The sequence below is a fragment of the Stenella coeruleoalba genome (genome assembly GCF_951394435.1).
Source record: "Stenella coeruleoalba genome assembly, chromosome: 13".
NCBI lineage: Eukaryota > Metazoa > Chordata > Mammalia > Artiodactyla > Delphinidae > Stenella > Stenella coeruleoalba.
Window position 1 is genome coordinate 85270771 of NC_137159.1, and position 16723 is coordinate 85287493.

Consider the following 16723-nt stretch of genomic DNA (forward strand, 5'->3'; position numbering starts at 1 on the left):
CACAGCAGAGGTGGAGGGGCGAGCACTGGAGCTGGCCGTACTGGCCAGGAGGACGAAATAAAATGCAGCTAAAATCCACTCTCCACGCTGAGGTCGGCAGACTGGCCCTCGGGCCAGATCTGGTCCGCGGTCCGTTTTGTTTAGTTTGGTTCTTACAACTTTATGGAGCTATAACTCACATACCTCACAACTCACCTATTTACTGCACAGTGTGATGGGTTTTAGTGCACTCAGAATTGTGCAGCCTTCACCACAGTCAATGCTACCACCTGATTGTTTAAAGCGTTTTCCTGGAATGCAGCCACGGGCCTTTGCTGGCCTACTGGCTGCGGCAGCTGCTTCCCTACCAGGCAGAGCTGATAGTTGCAACAGAGACCTTATGGCCTGCAAAGCCAGGACCGTCTACTGTCCGGCCACCTGGGGGCCCATCAGCCCTGCCACGTGGTCTGCAGTGAGGATCACCGAAGAAGCACACTTACGGGTGGTCTCCTTCTATTCCCACAAAACTGCCTGAGTCTCGGTTCCTGCATCTCCCAGACCGCCTGCTTCAAGGCTGTGCTGAGAAATGCCGACAATGTGGTAATGGTCGGAGCCCATCAAGGCTCTTCCCCGTACCCAGGAGCTGGCGCACACCTGAGTCCTGCCTGCAGCTCCCCTCGGTGGGCTCCCCCCGTGCCCAGAGCACACCCCGAAGATCGCACCTCATCCTGCAAAGCCCATGGGGTCAACTCTGATCATCTCTGACCACTGCTGCCTCCTGGTCCCCATGGACCTTTATGCCATAGTTCCTCCCATCAGCCCATCTCCGTTCCCCCCTGCTTGCACTGTCTCCTCTGCCTTGTCCCACCTACTCCCATGGCCGGCTCCCCAACACTCAGTGCTCAGTCCTAAAGCAACACCTCCAACAAGCCTTCCCAGCCACACCATCTAAAAGACCCCTCCCCAGTCACACCTCCCCTGTAGCTGAATTCACATCATATATATATACGTTATCTGTCCCTACACGGAATGTGGGTTCCATCAGAGAAGGATGCATCTATCTTATTCACTGGAGTACTCCCAGCTCCTAGAATACTGCCAGGCACACAATAGGAAATAAATACGTGTTGAAAGTATGAATAACCGCACCAGCTGCACAGACATCATCACCCAGGGACCTTTCCATTCCTTCCCTCTTACCCTTCTCTGTGACTAATTTGCTCACCTGGGAGCCTCTATGGACAGCTCTTCCATTAAAGGCCATGCAAGGACTGACTAAGCACAGTGGGTCATTACCAAGGTCGAGAGTAGGTGCAAGCAATGGAAAGCCTGATGTTGAAGCATCATCAGGGGCTAAGCGTGGTGCATATTTATTCCAGGCCTACTGAAAGCATCATCTTGGTCCAGGAAAAATTCAGGCAGGAACCCCATTTACTAGCTGTTTTTCTATATAGCAGACCTTTGACCAACCGGCAAGTCTCCTGGAAACCCCACACACATGTACACACACACTCTCTCCCCCTCTCCCCCAGAGGTCAGAGTGTGAGGTGAGCGGCCTCCTACCTGTGTCCGATGCCAGATGACAGATGCCCTGGAATGACCCAGCTTGTTCCTGCAGGGCCCTTTATCATAATGGATCAGAAGGAAGTCATCCTGAGAAGGAAGGGAAAAAACAGGGGTGGGTGGGACAGTCCTCTCTGTTCAGTGAATGAGTCCTGCCTGGTCCCAGTTTCTTTTTTTAAAGCTCTGATTGGGGATGTGAGAGAATGAGGACAACAGCAGAGGAAGAACGTACACCCAGAGGGAGCTGCTGCCACCCCAGGTCCCTGTGAGTCCCCAGGCTCTCCATCCTCCGTGGAGCGTCCCCGACAGACTGCTCACGGGCCACTAGAGGGAGCCCTGCTCCAGCTTCGGTCTCTGCGGCAGCCTGGCTCCCCCACCCCCACCCCCGCCGGGCTCAGGGACTCTGTGCTGATGCAGGACTTCTGTACAAGTAGGTCAGAGCCCCCTGCTGCTCCACGAGCTGCCCCCAGCCCTGGCTGTGCTTTACTCCCCACGAGTCTCTGCTTGTGCATCTTCCCGCCACCCTGGCAGGATTATTCCGGGATGCAATGACTTCCTTTATGTCTGGTCCATCCTCCTCGCCCTGAAAGTCCTTCCTCTCAGCTCAGACCAAGAAAATGTTCTCAGTACTCAAGAGGAGACCCACCCTCCACCTCGGACTGTCTAGAAGTGAGAGACAGCTCGAGGGAACATCCTGCACCCTACCACCTCCAGGTGTCCTCACGTCCCACCTCCATCTCCAATCACCTTCCCCTGACAACCTTCACCAGACCGTCAGGTTCTTGGAGCCGGGACCCTGAGCTGATGTCAGCCTCTGTCACCACATCCCCGGCTCGGTGCGCGGCCCCCAAACCTCAGCGAGCAGCGACCGAGGAACAGGAGTGCGTTTTCTGGACAAAGCCCTCTGCTTCTCCATGTACAGGAGGCGCCATTTTCTCTCCTATCGTCCATGAAAAGGACCAGCTCAGTAAACAGCACAGAGAGAGGCTGACGCTGTGTGTTCACTTAACTGAGCCTGTAAACAGAGCCTCTTTCTGAGAAAAGGGGAAATAAGCACAAGGCCCAGCGTGTCTGAGGCGGGAAGTCACTCCTCCGAGGGCCGGGCAGAGCCGGGGGCGGTGGTGTCCTTTGGTCCTTAGCGGCCCCGCTGGGTGGTCCGCCCAGGGAGCCTCCAGTCTGATGATTTTATAGGTCGGCCTCGTGGAGCCTGAACACACGCTGGAGCATCAGGAAATCCTGGCTTTCTGGGGGTTGTGGCGAGGGCCCAGACGGCCACCCCCCGACTCACCCCCTGTCCTAGACCCTCATCTGTCCAAGGAAGCACAGGCGCGGGTGAACACACGCCTCTTCTGGCTGGAGCTTGTCCTCTCTGGGGCCATTTCTGATGACTTCTGTCCACGGAGACGCTCTGTTCCTCGAACTCCTAATTCTGTTTTCTTTCACCCACACACCACGGATAGTCACGTCCCACTTTAAGCCTCATTTTCCCAGGCTGCCTCTCACGGCCTTGCTCTGTAGACTCCTAACAGCCTTTGGATTTGTTTTCTGAAACGCAAGCTGAGCTGCTCTGCGTGACCCAGCTGAAAAGTCTTCAGGGCTCTCGCCTGGCAAAGCTGGACAAACCCGGGGACTGCACGTTACAGTCCCTGGGGCCGCCTGGGGAAACGCGGATCCTGACTCTGGGTCGGGGGCGGCGAGGGGGGGGGGGTACCCAGGTCACAGATGCCCCACGTGGCCCTCATCAAGCTGCTGTTGGACCAGTGTTTGGGGGGCACGAGCCCCCGTGCCAGAGGTCCAGCTGTAGCTCGGCACGGAGACCCTGGTCACGTTACCCGCCTCGGCCAGACACAGACCACGTACAGCCCACATCCTTCCTGACCACGTCCTGTCCTCTGGAGGTGACCCGTCTCCCACATTCTGCCCTCTGCCTGGTCGGCTAACTCCATAGCTGTGCCCACACCCCACTCCCACCCCAGACCCAGTGACCCGCCCCGGAGGGGCTGCTGGGGACTCCACACCAGCCGTCCTGTAGCACTGTGCTCACGAGGACCAGGTGCTACTAGGGGCTTCTCAGTCGAGAGGTCACCAGCCCCTCAAGGTCACGGATTTTGCCAGTGGCATCCTGGCAGCCCAGGCCTCCATGCGGAGTTGAGTTGCCAACACTCACGGCATGCTTCCTGAGCAAAACAAAAGCCTTCTCCCTAACAAAAGCACTCCAAGTCGCTTTTACAATATAAAAGTGATTTCATCGTGACTTTAAGTTCCTGGATGAAGCCCTTGGGTATACCCACCGCAGGGCCTGCCAGGAACCTAGGTGCGTGGTGAGAGTGAATGTTTCCCTTACATTGTTCAGAGAAGCCTCATCAAGCTTCTGGGTGGAAGCAGAAACAATGGTGCTGGCGAAAGAGAGCACGGTGGACCAGATGCTCGCAGATAACAGTGAATTCCTCAGAGCAGCTCCACCACGGAAGGTGTGAGACTTCCTGTCCTACTCTGGCTGACAGTGACTGGTCGTACCCAAGCTGTTGGGTCTTGGGGTCTGAAAGATCAGAGAGTGGATGCCGAGTCCGTTCCTCACTCCTTCGGTGCTTTGGGGAAAGGTGGTTAACCTTCCTGGACTGCTTCTTAAAGTCAGGAAACAATCATTCCACCTCTCACAGAAGGAGCGCCCGTATGAAACAACAGGGCTGTGCAGCGCAAGTCACAGATAGGCTAACCTTCAGCCCACGTAAGCATCACTTCATAAATAGGGACCATTTACCACCAACTCCAAAAACGATAGAAGGCGAGAGGGTCCCTTCTGTCTGTAAGCGGTGAATGTTGGGCCCGCAGGGGCAGCAGAGAAGCAGTGCAGTCCTGGGCCTCACGGGTGAGGGCGGGGCCTGGCGGGGGGGCAGGGGCAAGGACGAGAATGGAAAGAATCACCCTAAGATGACTGATAACTCCGGGAGATGTACGTGCCCAGGAGCCGGTGCTCGGAGAGGAAAATTCCCGAGAGGAGGGAAGGGGGCCGTGTAAGCCCCTCCTCCATCTCAGAAGCTCTGCTGCTTCCAGACACACGTTCACACACTTGCCCTAAATCACGGCTACTGTCCTTGATTGACTGCTGCAGAGCAGACCCCCTGTCCCTCAGGGTCTGTTTTCTGTGGTCACAGGGTCACTTTTCAGCAGCTCATCACCTACAGAGGAAAACAGGCCACCCTTGGCCCCAAGGACACTGACCTTCAAGGAGGAAATTGCCCTGTGCTACCTCTGTCCCTGGTCCGGGCAGAGTCAGGACACAACGGGGCCTCTGGCCGGCAGGGACTGTGCTTTAGAGCCAAGTCAGATGGACACACAGACGGACAGAGAGGGTGTCTCTCCAGAGACCAGAGCAGAGAGAGAACAGCTTTGGGCTCAAAGGGGACAGACCTCGGGGAGGTCACGGTAGCAGGGGAGGTCACAGCAGAAGCAATGCTCCCTCTGGAAATCTGTGTCTGTCCATTTCTAATACTTCCCCCAAAAAATCTACCAGGAGATTTGATAACATGAGGTAAAACTGGCATTTCATTTCCTTCCCCCTTTAGGAAAAGTTGATAAGGAATTGCAAATTGCAGGCCAGACTTTAGATAATATAACATAATTTAATAATCAGTTTTCAAAAAAAAGAAATACAGTAAAATGCAACTTACATATATATTTATATTATGTATAATACAGGGAGACTATATATAGCCTATATATGATATATAGAGACTATATATTTGGACTATATATATAATTATATATACGATAAATAAAGAAACTACACACATAAAGCCTCTGACGGCCCTGAAGACTTTTTAAGGCTTCAGACATCATTCCAAACAGCAGAGACAGCGCAGGGCACACTGGGGAGACGGTGGCCGTATGAGGCCAGAAACTGCCATCCTGCCAGACGGCAGAGGGTCTGTATGTTCTTCTGCCCTGCAGGTGACACGAGGGTCACTAAAGTAACTGCCCCTCGCCCAGCATCCGCGGTCCCCTGCCTCCATCATCCTTGCTATTCCAGTAACGGCCCCTACTATGGACTGTTTGCATTCCCCCAAATCCCTGTGTTGAAGCCCTGACCTGCAGTGTGATGGTGTTTGGAGGTGGGGCTGCTGGGAGGTGTTTAGGTTCAGAGGAGGTCATGAGGCTGTGGCCCCCGTGATGGGATTCGTGTCCTTATAGGAAGAGGAAGAGAGTCCAGAGCTCCCTCTCTCTGCCAGGTGAAGCCACAGCGGAGGCGGCCGTCTGTACACCAGGAAGCGGCTCCAGAACCTGAGGACGCCGGCGCTGACCTCAGACGTCCTGCATCCAGCACGGAGAGACCAACGTCTGTTGTTTCAGCTCCCCGATGTGGGGAGATGCTGAGATCCTACCCACCCCTTTAACACCCAGGCTGAAGCCCAGTCTGAGCTGGCCCTTCGCTCCCAGGACTCCTGCACAAACTCCCATCTTTTGATACCACTGCATCCAGGGAGCTCACATTACCATAAATACGCACAGAGAAAACGCCTGACAGTGTAACTTCAGTGAAGCGGCTGGCACACGCCTCCGGCTTCAGCCTGACCCCCAAAGCCCCCGCCGCGTACTCACGTCCAGGGACTCGAGGCAGTACCAGCAGAAGGCGTGCTTGCAGTTCTTACACATCATCTGTGCGCACCCTTCATCCCGCTCGATGTAGACCTTGCACTTGGGGCAGCGTTTGATGGGCGCGTCGTCCTCCTCCAGTTGGAAAGTGGAGCTGCTGAAGGAGAAGCTGCATCAGGGCTGTGCTCAGAGGGCCAGAGGGCCAGGAGACACCTGCCAGCACAGGTTAACCCTGGAAGCACTAGCTCAAATAGAGGGACTGAGGTCACCTGTGAAATATGTTGAAACCAAAGAGACTCGAACTCTGGAAAACAATCACCGAAAAACTGTGAAGCAGCCAGTTTGGCTTGGGGAAAAGAAAAAGCAAGATCAGCACATGTCTAAATTTAGACGTGCACAGACAAACCAAAGAAAATAGGGCAAAAGGCTTAGAATGGAGGTCTCTGAATAATGGGATTATGGTCGAATTTTATGCCCTTATTCATATAATTGTGTACTTTCCTAAGGGTTGGTAACACATGGTATGTTCTTTGCCATTATCAGAAAAAAATATTAAAACACACACACATACACACAAATCGCTTATTAAGATCTACTTGGCTTGTCTGTACAAAACTGTTTTCCTGAGAGGTCTGAGCAGGCCCACAGGGGTGAGCATGGTGGCATTTAAGCTTGGGGTCAAGTGCAGCTCATCTGCACACTGGCGGGGTGGCAACCTCTCTGAGGCCCAGCCTTCTGGTCAGTGTGAGTGTGACAGATGGGGTTATGCATGTGTGAAGGGCAAAGGGCAGTGCAGGCCTGTGTGAAGTGCCCAGTAAACGGCAGCAATGATTCTATGCTGTTCATAACAAGACGGCCTAGGTATCTTTTTAGGTTGACTGTAGAACGATGTCCATCCCATGCTATTCATCTTAAAAGACAGCTAAAAATATGGAATCATCTGGAAAAGGAAGCCACCAAGGGCAGTCATCGCTGATTATGGGGCACGTACTGCTTGAACTCACTGCAGCTACTCAACGTCACCAGGAGAAAAGTGACTTCCCATTGGGATGAGCAGCCTTTTCAGAACCTAATGCATTCGTGAGTATAAATTCACTGCAAGTGAGCAAATTCTGGCATCCTGAGTAAATTCTGGCTGAAGGATCTTCCATAAGCATCGTAGTGAATGTCAGCCCTAATTATGTCATCGCTTTACACGGTTGTCTGAGGATCAGTGAGCTTCCGAACAACTGCAGTCTCAGGGTTTTCCTAAGCTCGAGGCTCCTACACCGTGGGGCACGTGCCCCAGCTTAATAGCTTCTTGTTTCGTTCACTAGTACAAGGTGACCAGGTAAGACGACCTGGAAGGAAGCAGTATGTCCTCGTAGTCAGGGGGTCTGGAGACAGACATGCAAGCCCTAGCTGGGCTGTGTACATACTATCAGTCTCCACGTCTGCAGACATGAGGCAAACTGCATCCGTCTCAGAGCGGGTGATGAAGATGTAAAGAGTTTCTCTGTGCTGAGCACATAGAACCCAGCACGTATATAGTAATCACTCAATAAATGCTAGTTGTTAGTAATACTATTACTGAAAGATAATACAACTGTAGCTCAAATTCATCTCTAATTTAACAGCAAACTGCGGACCAGCCTGGCTGCACAGCATGAGATTTACAATGAAGCAGGGCTGTCATAACACGTGCAGGTACCTCCGTGGGGATGGGCAGGGGCCAGCCATGCACAGACGCTAGCTGCCTCCTTCTGGAATGAGCTTGATTTCTAACAAAGGCCAAAAGTCAGGAGGTACCAAGTCCCGTGATTAAGGTTGACTATCAGGTTAGAAAACGTTGTTTTGATTTGAAAGCCAGGTGTGACCTTAAAATAATGAAACCCATTTTCTCATGTGACTCATAAACTAATTTTGAAGGAAATGCCATGAACAGAGGCCACGTTAGTGGAGAGTGGAAAGCGCCTCTCAGGGAGACTTTTCAAGCAGAAACAGTTAAAATATGTAAGTTCTGGTGCATTGCGGCATGGAAATTATACGGTATAGACAATAGTTTTCAAAGATTTTCTGGTACCTTAATTATATTTAAAATGATTATTAGTAACAACTACTACTATACACTCAAACTTGTGAAGGCAGGTAGGAGTCTTTTGACAGTTTCATCACAATTTATGTGGTCTAATGTCTTTAAGGGGCAAACACACAACATAAATGAGTGGGGCTTGTCAGGTGGTGGGTGGGAATGGGGGTTAAAGGAAGATTTAACTTAAAGGAAAAAAAAGTCTGTTATATGAAAATAACCGAGCATGTCCTCAGTTATAAATGGTAGTTGACAGTCAGCCCAGGGGCCAGGGAGACAAGAGGGAGTGGTGAGGACTGTGGCAAAGTAAAGATGCCAGAAACCCCAGATAAAGAAGGGGTTGCTGCCCAGCTCCAGACACCTGTCTCCTGGTGGGGATGGAGTTCCATGTGGCTGGATAAGCCAGAAAGTCAGATTTTTTGGGGGTAAAATCTTTGTTTTTTATATTTTCACAAAATGAGATTTGTGAGTTCTTATTCAAATTGCCCTTGTGTCAGTTTCTTAGGTGGCACAACCTGATTTTTTTTTTTCATTTTGTTTGTTCTTGTCCTTTCTAAGGTATATCACGGATGATTTAATACACACGTATGTTGTGCCACCGTGACATAATTGCAGTCTTTGGGCAATGACCTCCATGAAATCAGAGCACCACAGATGAAGAAATACTAAGTCGTCAGGCTCCCACCACCCACCACCCACCACCCTCCACCTTAAGGAGGTTTTATGGATCCCTTCTCCATCCCTCCCAAGAGCAGGACACCGGCTCTTCCTGACTCCTGGTTTCGCTGGTTCTTGGAAGGGAGGAGCCCCTCACTCACTAAGCGGGGCCTTCTCTTAAACAGTCACCCGACTGCTTCACGAGGGTACAGCCCCGCCTGCCCTCTACCTGCTTCTTCCCCAGCCTGGAAATCCAGCTCTCCCGGTTACGTGTAATCTGTCACACTCGCAGTGTGGCTCTCCTCACAAAATTATGAAGGATCAAGACCCTAAGTATAAGTTAAGTGTTTCGGCGCCTGCCGTATGCCAAGATGTGGGGTGACAACGCCGAAACACACACAAGAGCTCAGCCTAGTGGAGGGACTGGCCACATAAACAGATGAACTAACAGCCAACAAGGCTGGTGCTGTCATCAATGCAAACGATCTCCAGCGGGGGCACAGAGGATGGGTCTCCAACCCTGCCCCGGGACCTGGGAAGCTTGACAAAAGAGGGGACATAAGCCATGTCCTCGAGGGTGGCAAGGAGTCCCCAGGGGAAGCAGGAGGGCAGAGAAGGGACATTCCAGGCACAGCGCAGAGGTGCAGTCGGCAGGGGACAGGAGTGTGTCCGGCGTCGCCATGAGGGTCCCTGGGCAGGTCGAGCTGTGGTGAGAGGGGCGGGGCAGCAGATGGGGACAGAGGAAGACAGGCTGGTGACACCTTCAGGTGGATGGTGAGATTTACTCCACCAGGAACTGGCCTCAACAGGCGCTGGGCCACCTCTATCTGATTGAACCAGATGCCACTGCAGATACTGGAGGACAAAACAGCTGAATACGATCAGTTTCTATGCTTCAACCTACTAAATTTCAAGGTACACAGAGTGATGCTGTGGTGTCCACCTGGCCATCCAGGCTGAGGGTCTGGCGGGGGACGGGAGGGCAAAACCGCTATAGTGGTTTACCGCAGCCTTCCTGCCAAGGCCCCCATTTCAGGGACATGTGGCCCCCTTGGCCTCAGGCACCAGGAGCCTGTATTTGGTGATCCTTCTGGTGTTTCTAACCACTGCCCCCTCTCGTTTCTGCTCCCGTACCCCCATTTCGGATCATCTTCAGCACAATGGAGTCTTGGCAAAACTTCAGGTTATCACAGGACTTAAAACCCTGCCTAGTAACTGACTGTTCATACGTTTGCCTTTCTGGATGGGCAGAGTGTACTCTGTTTCTTATGCAACTTTATATTTCCAGAGGCTGGCACAGTGCCAGGCACATAATCAGTTCTCAAAATTTAATAATAAACAAATCCAGGTCTGAATGAGACCCAAGAGAAGACTGACCTTGGAGACTGACCGGGGTGCAGCCCTGTCCTCCCCAGAGGCACATTGAGGGAGAAGCCTGATTCCTTCTCCCGGCCTGCAGTCTGTGCCCTGAGCGTACCTGGTCTCCCCGGGAAGGAAGGTGATGGGCATGGTCTCTGGGCAGCCCTGGCCAGGGTGCCAGCTGGCTTTGCAGGCGGAGCAGAATTCCGTGTCGCAGGCTTTGCACTGCACCAGCTGCGGGGTCTGCAGCCCCATCTCCTGGAGCTGGCACACAGCCTGGCAGGTGGACGCCGGGCACCAAGTCCGACAGGGGTCCAGGAGCACCTCTGGCACAGGGAATAAAAACGGGCAAGTCAAACGCCGCAGGACCAAGGATCTGGCGGGGCTTCGGACTGATGGACACGGACTTCACGTGTTTAAGGGAGAAAAGGAAATCAAGGTCAGACATAACATCCCCTTCACGATCCGGGACCCATCTGGCTCTACCTCCTCCCCCGCAGCCACTCCCCATTTCCCACTCCACTCACGTGGGGGACAGCAGATCCCCAAGTACCCCCAGAGTCCTCGTGGCTCAGGGGCCCCTACATCCTGGAAGCCTTGTGGTCCAGGGACCACGTGCTGCTCGCTGCCCGCCTGCCCTGGGACGTAGCTTCGTGGAGTCAGGACCGTCCTTCAGGCTCATAGCCTCACAACCTAGCCCAGTGTGGGGCGTGCATCGGGCATCCCCAAATACTGGTTAAGGATGGAAGGAAAAGAGGGAAGGGCGATGGCTGATTCTTCTTCCCATCGAAGGTCAGACCTCTGACTTATGACTATCTCCCTCCCAAGTTCAAAGCTAAGCCCTGAGCTAAGGACTGTATGAAATTCACTCTTCAACGGCAGGCTTTCCCTCTGAAGTGGAGCCCACGTCACTAAAAAGCCTGATTTGATGAAATCAGTCAGGAAGTTGATTTTGAAAAACAGAACACCACAACCCTCCCATTCCTTCACATCTGCTTTCATATCTCGCATTTCTTTAAATAACGGTCCCGAGCTGTCCTTCACGTGAGCCTGGTTACTGGTTCCTTGGACCCTTTGTCCAGTGTGACTGGACTCTCAATGCAGGCCAGCGGGAGGGAGAGCTGGGCAGGAACCTACACGGATGCTGATGCAAGGCCAAAACGCCGCAAGGGAGGCCAGAGGATTCCAGGGTGTGTTCAAAGGCCTCCAAGTCAGCCACTGAGGGTCGCTCTTGAGAAGGAACGGACTGCATTGTGCTGGGAACTTGGAAGCAGTGAAAGGCACTTGCAGGCTTCTCGGCCACGTGACCAGCGACGGCCAGGGTGGGTGGGTTCACCCACATCAGAGACAGGATTTGTAGTCACTGGGAACTCCAACAGGCTGGGGCTGTCATGAGCTGCAGGCGTCCGGGCCTCACCTTAACAGGCCACCCGTGTGTTTGCCATGCTCCCCAATCAAATGTGGATTCAGCCCGCCATGAATGAGCTCCTGTCAGGTACAACTGGACTAAAACCCATCTCACCATCCAATCCGGGGGCTAACAGTAAGTATTTCAGTCTTTGAGGGCCATGAGGTCTCCATCCAACTACTCAGCTCTGCTGTGGTAGCACAAAGGCATCTGTGTTGATCCGTAAATGAGTGTTCCAATAAAACTTGATTTATAACCCCAAGCCAGGGGCCGTACTAATTTGGCCCACTGGCCATGGCTGGCCGACTCCTAACCTAATCTAACTTTTTTTTAAAAGGTGAATTAATCAACAGCACAAAAGTATCAAATTGGTAGGTCTGGCAGAAGCTTTAGAAGACTTGCTAATACAGAGGAACACCTGCATTCAGGAAAATGTGATACTTTTTAATTGTTTTTCTTTATAATAAGGTAAAATCTTCCTGATGCGCCTAATAGTGAGCAAAGGAGTAAAGTTCGCTCTTGTCACGATGAGTTGAGAGTGGGGGCTTTTCTAAGACTGTCTCTGGCTGTCCGATCCGAGGCAGTGGTTTTCTGGGAACACGCACGTGTGTGGGGCAGCGGCCTGCAGGCCCCTGGGCTGAGGAGGCAGGAGGAAGGCGGAGGGAGGGATGCAGAGGCGGCCGCTGCCCCAGGGTCCTGTGCCTTTTAGCAGGCGGCCCTCCCCCTCCGTCATCTGGAATTTCTCTAAGAGCTCTGCCTCCGGTACTGGTGTGCTGGTGGGTGAGCCAGGGTTTGCCGCACCTACATCACGGGGCCCCTATGTGCCCGGCCCCCGAGGGCAGTGCTGCGGGATGTGCGCGATCGGCCTTCCAACAGCTGGACACGGGCAGGTACGTCCTCAGCGGGGTCTGTTTCCCTGCCAACTTGGCAAGGTGTTTAGTGCTGTTGCCTCTAAAGGGGCAACACTGTCCAGTTTAGACCCTTCCAGTTCCCACCGCTCCCCGCGTCTGCTCTGAGGAGCCTGTGACATCAGGAGGGGACCAGCAGAACCTCTGCCTGCATCTCACGGCAGAGCGCCATCTTCCGTCCACTCCTCTTAGACGGCACACGTGGCTGCCGCCGGGTGGGGGGGGGAGCTTTTCATGAAAGGCCCAATTATATCCTGCAGCGCACAGCAGAGGAAACCCAGTTAGGGTTTCCACGGTAACGACTTCAACTGTGCGACCTGGGTCCTTATGGCACCGCCCATCCCTATGGGAGAGACTCCCTGTGGGAGATGTGGAGGGCAAACACTCTGCCCCATGGATCTGCTAGCTCAGAACACCCTTCTGTCGTGCGCCCGGCACACATGCCCCTGTGGGCACAGCCTGGGCTCCTCTCTCAGACGTCTATTGGCATTCTACATCATCACCCCGCGGCTGGAGTCTGCCAGCTGGTTGTACAAGATGGGATGCAATCAACAGGAAAATCCACACCGGGCAACAGCAGAGGTTTTCTTTCCAGGATGTGTATATACACACATATCTGTGTCTGTCCATCTACCTATGTGTTACATATATATGTTATACTATACATTAGATACATTGTATCATATGATATAACTATTATAAATATTGCATCTTTTAATATATATATATATACATATTTGTATATATTTTCACACAAGGCAAGTAGTGTATTTTCTTGCACACTAGAAGAAACTCATCTTAACTCCCATCTCCCAAAGGTATATTCATAATAGATTAATGAAGCAGTTCCCTAATAGCTCTACTTATCAAAAAGCCCAACTCTTTTAAAAGATGTTTTTCTTTCCTTTTTTTTTTTAACATCTTTATTGGAGTATAATTGCTTTACAATGGTGTGTTAGTTTCTGCTGTATAACAAAGTGAATCAGCTATACATATACATACATCCCCATATCTCTTCCCTCTTGCGTCTCCCTCCCACCCTCCCTACCCCACCCCTCTAGGTGGTCACAAAGCACCGAGCTGATCTCCCTGTGCTATGCGGCTGCTTCCCACTAGCCATCTGTTTTACATTTGGTAGTGGATATATGTCCATGCCACTCTCTCACTTCGTCCCAGCTTACCCTTCCCCCTCCCCGTGTCCTCAAGTCCATTCTCTGCATCTGCATCTTTATTCCTGTCCTGTCCCTAAGTTCTTCAGAACCATTTTTTTTTTTTAGATTCCACATATATGAGTTAGCATACCGTATTTGTTTTTCTCTTTCTGACTTACTTCATTCTGTATGACAGACTCTAGGTCCATCCACCTCGCTACAAATAACTCAATTTTGTTTCTTTTTATGGCTGAGGAATATTCCATTGTATATATGTGCCACATAAAGATGTTTTTCTTTCTTAAACACAGCTGTCCTTTGAGAAGCACACTGTGAAGGGCCCAGCATCCCCACTCATATTGGTCCATTCTCACTGCCCTGGATACATAAACAAATGCCTGCAGCGTGGTGTGGTCGGCGCCCAAATAGGAGCTCGTGTGTCGTCCAGTGGGGCATGCAGGCAAGGGCGATGGACCTTCCCTGGAAGCTTGTTTGTTCCTAGCCTTGGGGGTCTTCCAGTTGGGAGAGTAGGTGCTCAGAAAGCACCTCACAGCCTCCCTCCTGGCTTCCTGCTTCCCAAGGACCTGGCTGGAGGAGTGGGGAAACTCAGATTGAAATCAAGGCTCTGATATAAGATGAGACGTGCAAAGTTCACAGGAAGACAGTGTTTGAAACTTTAACCATAGGACTTTTTAGTAACTAACGGTTGTCAGAAAATCATGGCAACTGTCACTTTTAATCCAGTCACCATCCTCATTTGAAAACGAATTTCAAAGGGAGGGAGTACGTTGAAACTTGCTCACTGATCCTGTCTCAGAATTTGCTCAGTGACCAGCTATAATCAAGAGCTGTATTTTATTAGCCCTAACATTTTAACATTTCATTCAGACCGGTCTCTGGTCCTATTAAGTCCGAGTCCTTTTTGTGTGTTTTGCTGCTTTGAACGTAATGCTAGAAAAATGTTTTAAAGTGATGGGTTTGAGAGATATTTTTTTAACCTAAGTCGAGTTGGGTTCATTATTATGCAAAGGAAAAAAAAAAATCTTTGACTAAGCTAAAGTTCGGAAGAAATAACACAGTTAAAATTATTATGTAGGAATATTTACCCAGCTGCGTTTTTAAATTCAATGTCATAGAAAGTTCATTTTCTTGTAACCCAAGTAACTGCCACTTTCTGTCAAGATTCCCACTGGAAAATGTTTTCAGAAGACGCTCAAAGTCTCAGAAATCCAACTTAATTTTATTGCTCCACATACTGACTTTTGTATCACATGACATTATATTTAAGCTATAAACTGCCCCAAACCAAACAATATATGGCATTTGAATAAATAAACTCTTGAAAACAAATTTCAATGCCATCAAAAATCCTGTTTGATTTCTTTTAGGTTGGCCACACATTACCTTTTTTTTTTTGTTTCTTGAGAAGTGAGCCTCAAGAGGAAATGCAGCTATCTTTAGCAGTTCTTTAAAAAAAAAAAAAAAAGAAAACTTTCCACATTCAGCTAAACTAAGAGTCTCTGGACACTTTACTCTAGTCTATTCCGCATTCCATTCCCATCCTGATGGTGTTTTCCTGTAAACACGGCACCCAGGGTTTCATCTCTCATAAATGCCTGATCCAGGCAAGGACCGAGAACCAGTCCAGGAAGAGTGGGGAGCAAACTTCAGTGCTCACAAACTGAGCTGAAAATTTTACAGTCCGGATGCAGCATCTTCACAATAAAGCTTTACATAGAGAGCATCTTCTACCCATGTCTTATTCTGCTCCTTTTCAGATGAGCCCAAGGTCCAGAATATATATGAAAACGAGGCCAGACAGAATCCACAGACTCTTTAAAGTACCATGTTATGATCCTGAAGTATTTCAGACGGCAAAGAGAAAGACCCATCCCGGACGCTCAGCGTGTCTGAACTCTGGAGCGGCCCGGCTCCAGCCAGCAGGGCTGGGCAGGGCACTGCGGGGGACCTGGTCCACACCCCACCCCACTACCCACCAGAGATGGAAATCAGGGCACGTCAGTGAGTCCCTGTGGGTGTCAGGTTAACAGACAACCTTGTCGGGCTGTTGGGAGACTTGGTGAACTAAGGACTCAGCACCCACTGGTCCCAGCGTGCATGACGCAGCCTGTGAAGGCTATGGACGTGTGTGCGGTCAGGATGGCGAGCGCCACGATTCCACCCTGCGTGACCTTGGGACTTGCTTCCAGGCCTTTGTATCTCTTAAATTCTCCGGAGGTCAAAGAATTAGTTCTCAGATTGTTAGGCCTTAACCTGGCTGGAGAATAATGCCCCACGAGGGTCTCTTTAAACTACCCCCCAAATCCCAAACCCCTAGAAGCAAGCTGTGTTTCACGAATCTTTCCTGTTCTAACTAGATCCCCAACAGAGGCCTTCCAGCTGTGAGCTCTGCAGAGAATTCAAACGACAGCCGAACTTTAGAAGTCTAATTTACATCCATGTTTTCACTTCTGCTGTAGCCAAATGATCTATAATCACAATCACCCAAAGCACTCCCCGAAGTTACCCGGATTCTGTCACGGGCTACGACACTGGGGCACCTACCTCTTTCAAATTGTAGCTTTTTGTATTTTTGCATGATTTCAGCTGCAACCATACACTCAATCTAAGGGAAAAAAGAAAAAGGAGTATAACAATCTGAGGGCTAGACTACAATGCCAGGTCAGCCTAGACAGAACCCATAACCCCCGATCCGCTGAGGAGCCCAGGCTCGTGCACCCCAGTTTTCCCAGCTGAACGTGCCTCGTTCTCCTGTAGGTGGCCCTGTTTGGGGCAGGCAGCATCAGGGCAGCTAATTGCAGTTTCTAATCCTTCTTTGATCAAGAGTTCCACATACTGTTTCAGGCACTGAAAAAAAGAAAAAACAAAACAGAGAAATATCTGTAAACATCTTTACTTCCCTAAGGCTGAAGGAGCAGCGAGGCATTAAAAAAAAAAAAAGGGCAAATCAAGAACATTGTTCCAATGCATTTTTTTGTATATTTACCATGTAGCCATAGCAACGACCAAATTAGGG

General features: G+C 50.9%; 1 protein-coding gene across 6 annotated transcripts in view; it reads right to left on the reverse strand.

Moving 5' to 3' along the window:
* The window catches only part of RNF144A (ring finger protein 144A), a 115853-nt gene that overhangs the window by 11297 nt on the left and 87833 nt on the right, over positions 1-16723 (reverse strand). For 4 of the 6 annotated variants that reach the window (XM_079940112.1, XM_079940111.1, XM_079940109.1 and 1 more), the window contains 5 exons: positions 16450-16554; positions 16252-16312; positions 10338-10545; positions 6142-6292; positions 1543-1632 (listed from right to left, as the gene is read on the reverse strand). In XM_079940112.1, coding sequence (XP_079796238.1) covers positions 1543-1632; positions 6142-6292; positions 10338-10545; positions 16252-16312; positions 16450-16554 — 615 coding nt within the window. Of the gene's footprint in view, positions 1-1542; positions 1633-2226; positions 5488-6141; positions 6293-10337; positions 10546-16251; positions 16313-16449; positions 16555-16723 lie in introns of those variants that run through there. The other 2 variants (XM_079940113.1, XM_079940114.1) reach the window with 2 other exon arrangements.